Source organism: Schistocerca piceifrons, chromosome 2 (genome assembly GCF_021461385.2).
Source record: "Schistocerca piceifrons isolate TAMUIC-IGC-003096 chromosome 2, iqSchPice1.1, whole genome shotgun sequence".
NCBI classification, from domain to species: domain Eukaryota; kingdom Metazoa; phylum Arthropoda; class Insecta; order Orthoptera; family Acrididae; genus Schistocerca; species Schistocerca piceifrons.
The window spans coordinates 674976500-674991868 of record NC_060139.1 but is presented as its reverse complement, the minus strand read 5'-3'; the positions used below and the strand labels follow the sequence as shown (position 1 = coordinate 674991868).

The window sequence follows — 15369 nt, the reverse complement described above, 5'->3', positions numbered from 1 at the left end:
CTCCTTTTGCATTTGTTGTAATGTTAAGATCTCTTAACTTGTTTACTAAATTTAACCTGTTCCTCATGCTGTATTTCCCTTCAGTTTTTTCCTCAAGATGATGATGATCTTCCTGGCAATATTGTGTACTGGTACTGGTAGCAGTGGTCAGATTGGCACTGCTGGTTTGTGGAGCGTGGGTAAGCCATACATCTGTGGAGCTCTAGGATTAATTTGAAGAATACTCTTACAAATGCATTCAGAAAAAATGTTGGAGCACTTGTTTACTACTTGTTTAGTCAGATAATTGCATTTACCTGTTGGACCTTTCCATAGTTTTTGTAGCTGCACTCACTGAAAAAATTCTTCCACATAGCTTGTATGATCTGTTTTATTTAATAACACTAGAATCCCTTCCTTATCTCCTCTAGTTGCAATTACTTTACTGCTTTGAATCCTTGTTTTAAGTTCATTCATGTCTATGAACTCATTCTTCTATATTGTCCGTGTAGTAGTAGTAGCAGTACTACTACTACTACTAGTAGTAGTAGTAGTAGTAGTAGAAGCTGTCATCGTCTTTGCTGTGCCTGCTTAATAAGCTGTTGATTTTTCTGTATGTGGAAATGTTTCATTTGACAACACCACAAGTTCATGAAAACATGACCCAGGGTTCCAGTAATAATTTCCTAGACTGCTTACATATAGAAAACAGCAAACATAATTTTAAAATTTACCAAAAATACTCCTGTACTGCACAGTCATCCAAAAGTCTTCTCGCCAGCATACAGACATCCAGCATTCCAGGAAATTGCGCATTTATTTTTTTATATGTAATACTTCAAACAAATGTGCAACATTTTTCATGTATGTGTGTAGATGTGTCTTCAATTAAGATGATAAACAGTCGGCCCTTATGAAAAGTGGTGTTATAAGTGTGTCTGCTGAGAGTGTCAGTTGTGTTATATGGACAGGCTGTTGCTATATGGACAGTTGGGAAGTCAATCTGCCACTAGGCTCAGGGAACATCATAGACATTGCAGATTGAATAAGCCAGATTCATCCTTTTGCTGAACATTCTGTAATCGAAAACCATGAATACATATTGGATGTGGAAGTCCTATACATAGAGGGAAAGATCACAAAGCACACTCAGTTAGAAATGTTAGATTTTAAGAAACAGGGCTTGTGTGAGTCCCCACATTTATTATTAAAGGAACAAACTAGGCTCAAATTATTCACCCCTTTTAGACAACACTGCAACCTCTACATGGAACCATCACTTTAGTGCCTTCATTAACATAACAAAAAATTCCATTTTACTTTTCATAGGTTTACTCCAAGGTATTTTTGGTCATAGTTGCTGTGAATGCTGTCCTAATGAATTTTATAAAGCCACATGTAATTTTGTCAGAATTGTCGACAAGAGAGACTTTCACAGTTGAACTCAAGAATCAATAGCTTAAGAATTGGACAGTTTACCTTTGCTTGGTTCTCAACTTGGGGACCAGTTATGTACTAGAAAAAGAGCTCATAATCTGAAACCAGTCATACAGTAATAATAATGTTTGTGAAACAAGGCTAAAAATGTTTCATTTAGTTAGTCTTTTATAATTCTAAATTATTCAAAATATTAGTGTCTCAGTTAATTAGAGAAACAAAAATAGTGTCAAGAGTTCAGAATCTTGCAAGCATTAAAGCTAACCCCTTCATATTTTGTCTATTAGCTCAGTGTTTCCCCATTACTTACTACAGTCAAAATTTCAATTAGCTATAACTCTTAATTATCTGAGTTTGTAGTGGAGCTAATTGTATCATTGGAATCAGGAAGGGAAATGTAACCAAGTGGACTACAAATTTAAATGTAATTTTGCATAAATTACAATTTTGTGTATTCATTTAGTACATTTTTACATATTACTTGTGCAGCTGGAGTAGATACGGAATGAAAAAGTGAAAATAATTTAGTTATTCATGGGTGTAGAAAACACAACAGATGGAGAAGTTTCCAACTGCTATGTCTCAAACTGTTGACAACATACTTCTCAAGGAAGCAAATGTACTGTAAAGCTGTTATCAGTATCTGCAACTGTTTAAAAAGTTGTATACAAAATGTTCTAAATGTGAAACCACATATTATCCTTATTACACATTTTTGTACAAAAAATACTTTCTTCCTCCATGGCAAGTTACCCCAGACATGATGATGCCATAAGACATCAGTGAATGAAAATAGAAAAAGTTAGCTAGCTTTTTGACATTTTCATCTTCAAACTCCAACATTATCTGCAAAGCATATATTGCAGAGCTTACACATTTCACAGCACCTGTAACATTTGACTTCCAATTCAGGTTCTTATCAGTACAAACACCTGAAAAATATTGACATGGAAACAAAACATTTTAATTACAAAAAGTGTGCCTACTATTTGACCAGTTAGGACTACACTTCTGTTACCCAGCTCAGACTGAACATCAAGTGCATGTAATGTGCCATCCACAATTCAATTTATTTGACTATTCTGATCATTTGTGACCATGCAGTAACAGATATTGCACAAAATTCATGAAATGAATTTGATTGTCCTTGTTTTCACTCAGTGCAGTCACCTTGGAATCAGTTGGTAAGAAAATTATATAACAGGCAAATAGCTGCCAGTGGCAGTTGTTGAAATTACTTGTTTGTGCTTATAAGTGTTACGCAACTATTAACTCCTTTTTAAGCAATAACATTTAGCCAGTGCAATTTCCATATCTATATTTTAGTGTTTCAAGCAGTTTTTAATTAGGATTAATAAGAAGATGAGGCAAAGACATAAGAATACTGGAATAGGTGAAATTGATCAGGTCAACGAAGGAGAAGAGGCATTCTGTTATAGATTTAATTCTAGAATGCTTTACTAGTTTTCAGCAATATTAAGTTATACACAAAAATGAAATAAAGAATTTCTAATGTTCTGTTCTTACTGTGGAACATTATCAGATTGTCTGTGCTCTTCAGACTGGATTCCAACACCTGGTGATTATCACAAGAACAAAATTTCAGTATCAACTCCAGAGGTTGTGCCCACCAGGGAAAACTGATTACAATAGTTTTCAAACTTCTTGAAGTGCAGTTGTCAAATCCTGCCATTGTTAAGCTTGTTTTGTAGCAAGAGTGCTTACATGTAAGGAAAGTGTGAGGAAGCAGAATTAATGTACATTAATTCCTCATATCTCACTTATGTGTCCAACCACACCAAGAAAAACTACCAGAATCTTCTAAAAGTGACAGTCTTAAGTACCAAAACTTCTTATCTTTGGGACTGATATCCAGAAACTTCTCACATATTAGAATGCAATAATAAGACAGGTGTAACCTATTCACCACTGTCACAGTGTAGCTATTGTCAATTTTTACCAAGATATTACACACCTATACGCAAGGAAAAACATTCCAGAAGCAGTACCAAAAGTGATTTTATTTTACTATTCTATTTATTTTTGCTTTGAACATTTATTGTAATGTTGTCCTACCAAATAGGGTCACATGCAATTAATACAAATTACTAATTGTAATTAGGTATACATTACATAATGTGCTTCAAAGTATGCTACCACAGTTGTTTGTTTCTGAATAGAGAACATGAGGTCCTCTTACATACATTATGCCTCCTGCAAATTTACAAGTGTAATATAACTGTTCCATGATTCCTCTGTTGAATTCTACTTCTTTCAAATGCATTATTAATATTTTCTTCTTCTTCTTCTTCTTCTGTCCTCCTTCAGTATAGTCAGCAGGAACAGCTAGATCGTATGAAGATGGTGGAAAAACTTAATTTTCTTAATACCTAAAATATTGATGTTCTTTTTTTATTTTGCAAAAAAAGTTTTATGTAATTATTTATGTTGGTCACAAGGGAAAGAGATGAAGAAACAAGTTACTTTCGTAGAATGATGTAACCAAACATACAAACTGAAAGCAGGCATCAGAAAGAGACAAATGGGTATCTAAGTGCCTGTGCAAGACTGCGACTGAGGAGCAGTTTGAAGAAAATCCTGCAACTATTTCTGATGGTTGCCAACCATTCATGAGTGTTTAAGAGGCTGTGCTTGAAAAGCTGATTGTTAGTCAGGAACAGTCCAGAGTAGTCAGTGCCACTGCTGAATGCCTTTACCACAGTGCACATGTGCATGGCTTTTGGACTGCTGCTTGAACAAACCTTTAATGTCTACATTCAAGCTTTTGTGTGTTGGCTAACCATTTTAAATCTTCTAGGCTGTTATATAACAAAATTTTTCCACTCCTCCTCCATCACCTTGTCATTTTAACCCATTATTAGGGTTTTCATTGGGAGTTCTGCAGATGGTTGAAAACTGTCGAAAAAGATGGTGCTGCATAAATACATAAGGAGTTCCCTGTGCAGTTTTCCAATAAAGATGATTTACTGAGTGATGATTAGGATGCTTTAAGTTTGGAATAAGAGAAAAGAAACATCTGTCATTCTTACAACCTGATTTATAAACTACTAAAACAATACTCTAACAATGGAAAATACAGGAGGGATTAATGACAGTATTATGAAAAGGATAGATTGCTGTGCACCATATAAGGGATGTGTTGAGCTGTAGACAGGCACAACACAGACCACTAAACAAAGAAGCTTTCAGCTTAGAAAGTTGATAATGCACACATACACAGCTTGCACACACATGGCCATTGTGTGTGGCCGCTGAGGCCAGAGACAATGATCATTTGTGTGAGAGTTGTGTTTGCATGAATATTTGTGAATACTGTCTACTTCAGAAGAAAGCCGTTTGGCTGAATGCTTCCTTGTTTAGCAGTCTTTGTGGTGTGCCTGTCTGTGACTCATCATCTCCATTATATGGTGACTAGCAACCTAAACTTTTCATAATATTGTCATTAAAATAATACTCTGGGACACACAGACTGGTGATCAGAAACAGTGATAATAGAAGTATGAAATGAGAACTGTAGAAAACTTAAGAAAAACACTAGTGGACAATGGATATGAAGGCAAATCAGTAGCTAGGTACTTGAAACACAGAGTCTTGGCACTAACATTTAAGATGTGGTTTCCACATTCCACTCAATAAGGTTATTTTATTTCAGCATAGTAACAGGCCAGATAGGAAACATTCTTCGGAGAAATAGACTGAAAGCTACATTTTTCAGTCTACACAAAATAAGACTTATTTTGATCTACTCTGGCCCCACTTTTGACTTCATATTTCTGGAGATATTGAGATGAAATTTGGTTGCAGAAAAGTGTACTTAGATGAGAAGGAACTGAAAACATTGTGAATTAAACAACTGCTTAAAAGACTGCAAAAAGAAGACTAATGGAAAGCATAAATTTCCAGGACACAAGTGTTAGCTGGAGAGTGTAATATTTATGGAAGAAAAATCCTCAATGCTCTGAAAATCATGGAAAAAATGAATCCAGTTTCAACAGAGATAATTATTCAGTTGTTTCTGACCCATCTGGAAAAATCCCCCCTTATCTGTAGAACAGCTGCCTGTAATTAAACAGTAATGGCAGCCTAGCTGTGAGAAATCTACAATTATCATCCACTAATTACCTGTACATCCTTTTCTAGAATAACATGGGTTAACTTCACGTCATACGGGGAATCATTACCGTCTTTTTTTTTATCAGTGTCAGCCATATAATAAACTCTTGGGAACGTAACCTAAAGTACCAGTATTTTCTTTGGTTTCTCCAAAGACTGCATCTAATAGCTAGTTCAAACACTGCATTGCTGTATGAAAAAATATGGTTGTATATCAAACAGCTGATTCATGTTCAAGTAGTTAGTCTACTAGATTTGGGTAAAATAACTGTGTCAGACTGGAAGGCAAGTAATTGCTTGGTTCATTTTGTTCTCCTTACAGGTCTTGATCCTGCTCAGCCATGCTATGCTTCCATGAGGGATAATGATATGCGTCTTGATCCTAGTGATGCCAATATAGTTGATGTGATACATACTAATGGAAAACTATACTCTCTGTTAGGTCTTGGGATACCAGAGCCAGTTGGTAAGCATAACCATGTCAGCATTTAATAAATTTGATATACTGTTGGCTTCACCAATTGGACAATGTATAGCATATTAATTACAAATCAGCACATGTATTTAATTCATGATTATTTAATTAAAAATATTTATTTAAGATATTAACCGATAGAAAATCCAGGATGAGGTAATGCCAGAGCTATGAAAGGATAGACTGTTATTCACTGTATAGTGGGGATGTTGAGTTGCATAGAGGCACAGCAAAAAGACGGGTAAAAATGTGAGCTTTTGACTAAAGGCCTTCTTAAAAAGTGCAATAAACCCATGCTGCACTGTAACCACAGATCTGGACACTTCAAAATGGAGCACACAGAAAGCCTTTTCCTGTTCCAGTCCCATCTTGGAAACAGATGCTATGCCTGTGCAGTAAGCATGGTATGTGAACATTGGGTAGCACATTAAAAACTTGGACAGTTGCCACAGATTTTGCTGTAAGGTTTGTCCATACAATGTAATAAATTGATTTATTATTATTTTCTTAAAACCACACCGAAGATTTATAAACACCCTGTATATCCAGTGAAAAGATCAACATGTTAAATAATAGATAGCAATCTTATGTAATAGCCAAAAGTATCTCTTATGTCAGAACAACTTTAGGTTATGGTGGAAAAAACTGTTTTAGCTTCTGATGGCATGAGAAATATGGTGCCACATATTTTGGTCATTCTGAAGTAAGTAACCAGTATTCAAACAGGCTAAAGTTCCATCCTTGAAGGTGGCATTTGCAAAGCACTAAAGTGTGTAATGCTCATGTTGACAGTCAAAATTTTTGTCCAAAAATTTTAATTAATTGTAGACACACACCTCTCACGTACACAAGCAAGCACATCTCATGTGCACACTACCACCAACTCCAGCATATCGGGCCAGAATGAAACTATCACATGGGATGGAAGCAGCAGCCTGAAGGGGGCAGGGGAGAGGAGGGGAGGGAAGGGGAGGGGAGGGGAAGGGAAGGGATAGTAGCGTACGGCTGGGGAGAGACACAGACATGTCTAGTGGAATGTGCAGGGCTTGACTGCTAACAGGTGCAGTGTCAGGAGGTTGCGACAGAGGGAGGTGGGGAAAAAAGGAGCGAAAAAGGTGAGGAGTGGGAAAAGATGGGCTGAGGACTGTAAATAAACAGGTTGGGAGATGAGAATGAGAATTGGAAACTGCTGAGCAGAGGGTGTGGGGACATAGTATGTTACCGTATGTTGAGGCCGGGATAATTACAGGAGTGGAAATGTATTGTCAGGAAACTCTCATCTGTGCAGTTCAGAAAAGCTGGTGGTGGAGGGAAGGATCCATATGGTTTGGGTAGTGTAGCAGCCATTGAAATAAAATGTGTTACGTTCAGCTGCATATTGTGTCACAAGGTGGCGTACTTTGCTCTTGGCCACAGTTTGGCAGTGGCTGTTCCTCCTGGTGGACATCTGGTGACGGGGGTAGGATAAATTTGTGACAGGACTGGAATAAGAAGAGCTGGGTGAGTGGACTGAGCAGGTTTTGCTCCTGGCTCTTCCACAGGGATATGCCAGTTGTGGAAGACTCAGGTGCAATGCCTGCACAATCCACCCACCCAGCACATCCTATTCCAGTCCTGTCACAGGTTTATCCTACCCCATCAGGGGCTAGGCCACCTGTGAAAGCAGTCATGCCGTTTACTAGCTCTGCTGCAATCATTGCACATCTTTTTATGTTGATATGACTACCAACCAGCTGTCCACCAGGATGAACAGCCACTGCCAAACTGTGGCCAAGAGCAAAGTAGACCACCCTGTGGCACAACTTGCAGGTGAACATAACACACTTGATTTCAATGGTTGCTTGACTACCCGAGCCATGTGGATCCTTCCTTCCATCACCAGCTTTTCTGAACTGCGCAGATGGGAGATATCTTTGCAACATAGTCTCCCTCCCATAATTATCCTGGCCTCAACCTACGGTAACACACTGCCTCCACACCCTTCACCCAACAATTTCCACCTCCTCTGTCCCACCACATCCTGCCTGTTTCTGTGCAGCCCTTTGCCAATGAATCTGCCCATATTAACCCACTCCTCTCCTTTTTTCCCCCACCTTCATGCCCCACAACCTCCTGTCACTGCACCTGTTGGCAGTCTAGCTCTGCACTCTCCACCAGACAGCGCTCATTTCTGTGCCCACTCATACACTACTATACTGTTGATTCATTCTTCAACCTTGTACTAAGGCTGTACTTCACTTTGTGTACCTTTTCATCACATTTTGCCTGATTTTTAAAATATTTTACTGTTAGGAAAAGTATTTTAGTTTTCAGAAGGCAATGGCCACACTTCTGAAATTTTAAGGATTTCTGTCTACTTACAATATTATCAATTACAGATTTCCGTTGGAGTGTAGTGTGTGTCCAAGTAAATTTATGTATATATCTTTGTGCTCAAAATAATCATTTTGAATCCTTAGTGAATATTGCTGACACATAATTTGTCCACCACCATCATTAGCATCCTTTTCTCCATCCATTCCCTGCATCTATTTGTTTGGACCCAACATGACCATAGAAAATGCTTAAAAGAAATACCTTTTTCCTACTGTTGATACTGCCCAATACTTAGTTTCTCAACATGCACATTCTTGGTATTAATGGTATTATTGTTTAATAGAGCATCACTCTAGTTACAACCAGTTCATACCCTTTTACTTTAAGCTCTTCTTTTATAATATGCTCATCTATGGCATATCCCAATCCTTAATGTTTTAATGAAGTTTTTCTTTATAAGTATAGACATTCCAGCTCTACTAACTTGCCTTTATTGACATGATTGTATAAACAAATATAACTATCCAGTTGTTTCTTTTCTTTCTCTTCTATTTATATATTATATAATCTGTTTTTGTTTGCAGCAACTTCTTTTTCCTGCCATTATCCCTTAATTTTACAGGAATGGCACGGATTTGGCAATGTTTGTGGTAGAGAAATGGCCGGATGCCCTTCCTTTCACCCCGCCCCCCCTCCCCCTCCCCCTCCACTTGAGACAGAATTATGTACCCATTTGTTTACATCAAGTGTTATTCCATGTGAAAGTGTGAGCATGCTTTTTCAAAAAGTTTGTGGATCATGTAACTGAGGTGGGGTGTCCTTATCAGCTCAGTATTCATGAAGCTGAATATGAGAAACTGCCTAAAAGCCACATCCAGGCTGGCTGGCAAATGAACCCTTACCATTAATTCACCAGGTGGATTTGAATCTGGGCCACTGTGCCATTTTGGATATGGGAACATGCAGCCATCTGGGCGGCTTTTTGTTTGCAGCATCATCTTTTTTGTTAAATCCATTTGGCTTTTCCTTGCTGGACTTGTAAAGATTTAGTGGTTTTCTGTAGAATGGGAGACAAGCCCACTTCCACAGCTGCCTACCAGGACAGCCAGGTAAATTTCCTTAAGAGTTTTCTTCATGTAGCCTTTGAAGAACCAACACTGTAGACTGCAAGGCTGCAACATTTCTGGACAGAGGTGTCTTCCACCTCATCGACTGTTGGATGGGAAGGTTTTCTATTCTTCTTCCACTCTGAACCTTACGATTTCTTCATAGTCACAACCACCCATACTGGTCAGTTATCTAATTTATAGAATGAGTGTAGATAAAGGAATGAATTACAGAAAAGTGAAATAATTGAACAGCATTGATTTAATACTATGAAGCAATGTACAAAATGAAAACTTTCCCATGAAAAATGAAATATACAGGTACATAACAATGTGTAGTAATAGCATATATCACATTCGTGATTTGGTGAATCTTGATCTCTTATATTAAAAGTGTCACAACACTATTTGGAAGCCAAGAAAATAAAGATACTGTACATATTTGTGATGACTATCTCTGTCCTTATCCTGGTATGGAGCTGGCTTTCACCATGGCTATTAACAAGACTTAAAAATTGTCCATAATTTAATTAAGCCCGAGAGACTGTTCTCCTTATTATATTTGTAATATATTGTTTTGTAATACCTTAAATTATACAATAACTATAACTATGGTTCTAGTAGTGGCCAGTCTTGGTTTCCCTGCAGTTTTGTCAAATCATATCTTGACAATATGATTTCAGCATCTAGGATGCAGAAGTTTGTGATATCTCAAGAGCAATAGAGTATAGGAGGCATCTGGATTAAGAAATTTCTCGTCATCTTAGACAAACTGAGTACATAGAAAGCTATAAAATGCATCATTACTGCATAGAAAAAAGTCCAGTCTATCCAGGACATCCTACTTAACTTATATCATGAAAGTCTATTGAGTACCAAGGCAAATGGGTATTCAGGGCAAAAAACGTGTCAGATGAAACATTCAGGAGGAATGTGTAACACCTACATACAGTGACCTCACTGTGGAGGCAAAAGTCCCTGCATCACTGGGAGGAGTAGTGGCTGGAATTAAAGAACAAACCACTTTGGTGAAACAGAAACTCGCAAAATATCTCATTGTTGAGACCATACTTGTTATATGTTACTAAAGTTCTGACAGCATATCAGTTTTGTGTTATGAATAATACAAAATACAAATTCAGTGCTCTTAACAAAAACTTTTAATATGGGTAGTGTGATACAATGTGAGGGAGTCCTTAGAACATTGCTTACTGCATTATACACACATTTATAATTACAGTTAAAATTCAGTTATTAATACAAACATAAAAAAAAGTTTTGCATCACCCCAGTTCTCAGAACTCCTGAAGAAAGATGTTGACTGTGGATATTGTATCACAGACATAGTCCCTTTGACTGTTCAGAGGTGTCACTAAACCTGTCCAAAGATGTAAACAACCATGCATGAGCAGCACCTATTAGACGGAGGGGGTCCAACAGCCGATCAGTTCCAGTCATTCCACCAGGAAGGAGGTACATGGCTCATGTTGTCTGTAGTTCAACCATGCCTAGACGGTCAATACCATGGTTCAATTGCATCCACAGTGTTACTTTGTACCAGGAAGGGCTCTCAACAAGGGAAGTGTCCAGGTGTCTCGGAATTAACCAAAGCGATGTTGTTCAGACATGGAGGAAATAGAGAGAACAGGAACTGTTGATGACATGCCTTTCTGAGGCTGCCCAAGGGCTATTACTGCAGTGGATGACCACTACCCACAGATTATGGCTTGGAGGAACCCTGACAGCAAGTGTTATGACTCAGACTGTGCGCAATAGGCTGCTTGATGCACAACTTCACTCCCAATGTCCATGGCGAGGTCCATCTTTGCAGTCCCAACACCATGCAGTGTGGTACAGATGGGGCCAGCAACATGCCAAATGGATCGCTCAGGATTGGCATCACATCATCTTTACCGATGAGTGTCGCATATGCCTTCAACCAGACAACCATCGGAGACTTGTTTGGAGGCAACCCGGTCAGTCTGAAAACCCTAGGCACACTGTCCAGCAATTGCACCAAGGTGGAGGTTCCCTGCTGTTTTGGGGTGGCATTATGTGGGGCAGATGTACACTGCTGGTGGTCATGGCAGCATATTGGTGAAGCATTCGTCTTGATGGACGACAATTTGTGCCCCCATCATGCACATCTTGTGAATGGCTTCCTTCAGGATAACATCACTCAAGAAGAGTGGCCAGCATGTTCTCCAGACATGGACCCTATTGAAAATGCCTGGGATAGATTGAAAAGGGTGTTTGTGGACAACATGACCCACCATCCACTTTGAGGGATCTATGCTGAATCGCCATTGAGGAGTGGGACAATCTGGACCAACAGTGCTTTAATGAACTTGGGGATAGTATGTCATGACGAATACAGGCATGCATCAATGCAAGAGGAGTTGCTACTGGGTATTAGAGGTACTGGTGTGTACAGCAATCTGGACCACCACCTCTGAAGATCTCACTTTATGATGGTACAACATGCAATGTGTGGTTTTTATGAGCAATAAAAAGGGCAGAAATGATGTTTATGTTGAGCCATATTCCAATTTTCTCTACAGGTTCTGGAACTCTCGGAACTGAGGTGATACAAAACTTTTTTGATGTTTGTACATTTGGAAATGGTTCAAATGGCTCTGAGCACTATGAGACTCAACTTCTGAGGTCATTAGCCCCTAGAACTTAGAACTAGTTAAACCTAACTAACCTAAGGGCATTACACACATCCATGCCCGAGGCAGGATTTGAACCTGTGACTGTAGCGGTCTCGCGGTTCCAGACTGCAGCGCCTAGAACCGCATGGCCACTTCCGCTGGCGTACATTTGGAATTCATCTTGGTTTTGGAAAAGTCTGATTCAGACATTCATCTGTGGAGTAACACTGGGATAGTCGTGATTGAGTAAGAGTTCAGCATATCACAGGTTCATGAGGTGAAGGTTGGGCTGCTTCGTCAGTGTCCTAGTATAGTAAACACGTGGCATGCTTCAGCAACCATTGTTGCATCACTGTATTCTTGGAGAGCAGATATCATGACTTAACGTCCCATACCAAGAAGATACACCAGAAAAAAACCTCAACCTCAACATGTGCTTGTCACTGACAAGGTGGATAGCTGTTCAAGCAATGTAGTTGTTCGTAGGCAGTCACCAGGGCACCTGTCATACCCTAGTTGTAATAGGATTTTCCAGATTGGGCATGATAACTACTTGTGGAAATGTAACAGCTATTTTTCTCATAAAGTGGGAAATATTTCCAAAATAATCCATGGAAAAACAGTCAACTAGCTGAAAGGTCTTTTGGAGGATTAATCTTCAAAAATGATGGCTCTAAATGACATTGAATATTTTTTCTATAATGAGAAGCATTACAAGGTATAGCAAAAATGTTAAAATAAACTGTCTACTCACTTTTAGTGGAACCATCTACTTCTCATCTAGCTACTCAAATGTAAAATGTCAAGTCCTAATGTCAAAAATTCATGAGACCCTAAACTTCAGTAATGGTGTTGTCATGTACATACAGGGTAGATATAAACATAAAAGACTAGATAAAAATACTGTGGACATTAGAAGCCATATGAACAGGGTCAACAATGAGAAAGAAAGCTGCAAACAAGAGAACACTACAGCTAAGAGTACATTCATATAGGAAACAAAAAACAGTTGATCAGAATATTTCCTACAAAAAAGGCTCAAACATCTTTAAAGAAGAAATGCTTCAAAAATTGGAGGAGGAGGAGGAGGAGGAGGAGGAGGAGGAGGAGGAGCAGGAGCAGCAGCAGCAGCAGCAGCAGCAGCCACCAACACCATCTGATCATGCTTTTCTTGTAACATTAATGGAGCTGACTGAGGACAAATTAAGAGATGACATGGGCAGTGGAGTCCCTTTCCTCCAGGGATTCCCTTGCAACCACGAAGTATCTCCATAATATGTGTATTGTTCAAACCTCCTAGAAACAAATCTAGTACTATGTCCCTGAAATGCTTTAATGTGTTCCTTTAATCCTACCTGGTACTCAAGTACGGGTCACACTAATGTTCTGTATGTAGTCTCTTTTATAGATGAACTTTCCCAGTATTCTCCCAATAAACCAAAGACAATCATTAACCTTCTCTAGTACTGACTATACAAGCTCATTCCATTTATATGGTTTTGCAACCTTAGGGCTAGATATTTAATGGTCATGACTGCATGAAGCAGCACTTCACTAACACTATATTTCAGTATCACAGTATTATTTTTCCTCTTCATCTGCATTAGCTTACATGTTTGTCTGCATTTAGAAAACGGCTATGTACAATAAGGGATAAATTATGTACTAGTGCAACAAGAAGTGGTGAAGAAGAATGGAAAGAGTTTCAGGATGCCTTTGTTGGAGAAGCTAGAAACATCTGTGGAAAGATAAGCACCAGAGTGAGAGAGCAACAAGCACCATAGTGGAACAAAAGGGTAAAGGATGAAATACATTTAAGAAACCAAAGAAAGAAAGAAACAAACAAACTATTTGACAAAGAGAAACAAAAACTGGAGGACTCTAGGAATGAACACAGAAAAATACTGACCCAAGAATACATGCAACAAAAACTAATTGTAAAACAAGTACTAGCTGAGGAGAAAAATGCACAATTGGACCAAAGGTGTAATTATACTATTATTCAAAGAAAGGTAATAGAAAACTATCCAAAATTCCAGAGGCATAACATTGCTTTTGCATGGATTAAAATTTCTGGGGGACATCACAAAAAAGAGGTTTTGAAGGATAATTGAACCTCTCCTCAAAGAACAACAGTATACAGGAGTAAAACTGATCTGATCTTTGAATCAAGAACATTACTTCACTTTTACCAGTATGGCTTCAAAATATCTTTGCAGAATATCACTTGCATCACTAATATTGTGACAAGGATAGATGACTACTCACAGTATGGATGACATGCTGAGCTGCAGACAAAAAGACTCACACATTGAACTTTCAGCCAAAGCCTTCTTCAGAAAAGAAACAAACACATTCACTCAAGCAAGCACACCTCATGCACACATGACTGCTACATCCTGTCACTTGAACTAGAATGGAACTGTACCATGTTGAGCAGAAGCAGAAATCTGGAATGAGGCTGGGAAGGGGGAGTCAGCACTGCCTGGTGGAGCATAGCATGCAAGGACTAGGTGGCGAGACAAAGCTGTTAGGTGCAGAGTCAGGAGGCTGCAGGTGAGGAAGGGGGGAGGGGAGGATGCAAAGTGGAAAAGATGAGGAGCAGAGATGGGGAAACGGCCAGTGGGTGTGTAGGATAACTCTCATCTGCACAGTCCAGCTGGGTGTGGATGGGAGGATCTGAATGGCCTGGGTTCTGAAGCAGACATTAGAATCGAGCAGGTTAGATTCAGCTGCATATTGTGACACAGGGTGATCCACTTTGCTCTTACCCCCCAGTGTGGCAGTGGCCATTCATCCTATTGGGCAGCTCGTTGGTAGTCATACCAATATAAAAAAAATGATTGCAGCAGAGATCGTACATAATATGGCTGCTTTCACAGGTGGTCCAGTATCAGGTGGGGAAGAATAAGTCTGTGACAGGACTGGAATAGGAAGTGCTGGGTGGTTAGGCATTTTACCCCCCTCCTTCCTGAAGAAGACTCTGACTTCTCAATGTGTAAATGGTCTTTGGTCGTGCCCATCTGCAACTCGATGTGTCACCTTTACGGTGAGTGGCAATTTATCTTATAACATAATGAAAAGAAAATTTGCTACTCACCATATAGCAGAGATGCAGATAGGCACAACAAAAACTCTGTCAATCATTTGGTGTGCAATGTGCTGTGGAAAGTGTGAACTATGTTGCATTATAGTTGATTTTTAAGTGAGTCCAGAATTGGTGTTAAACTCTTATAGAAGTTGTTACACTGGAGGAATAAAGTGTAGT

The 15369-nt window shown here is 38.9% G+C and overlaps 1 protein-coding gene across 1 annotated transcript in view; it reads left to right on the top strand.

The window, feature by feature from the left end:
* Positions 1-15369, top strand: part of LOC124776795 (pancreatic triacylglycerol lipase-like) — a 161505-nt gene that overhangs the window by 116533 nt on the left and 29603 nt on the right. The window contains exon 8 of the mRNA XM_047251935.1: positions 5873-6016. Within this exon, the coding sequence (XP_047107891.1) occupies positions 5873-6016 (144 nt within the window). The remainder of the gene's footprint in view (positions 1-5872; positions 6017-15369) is intronic.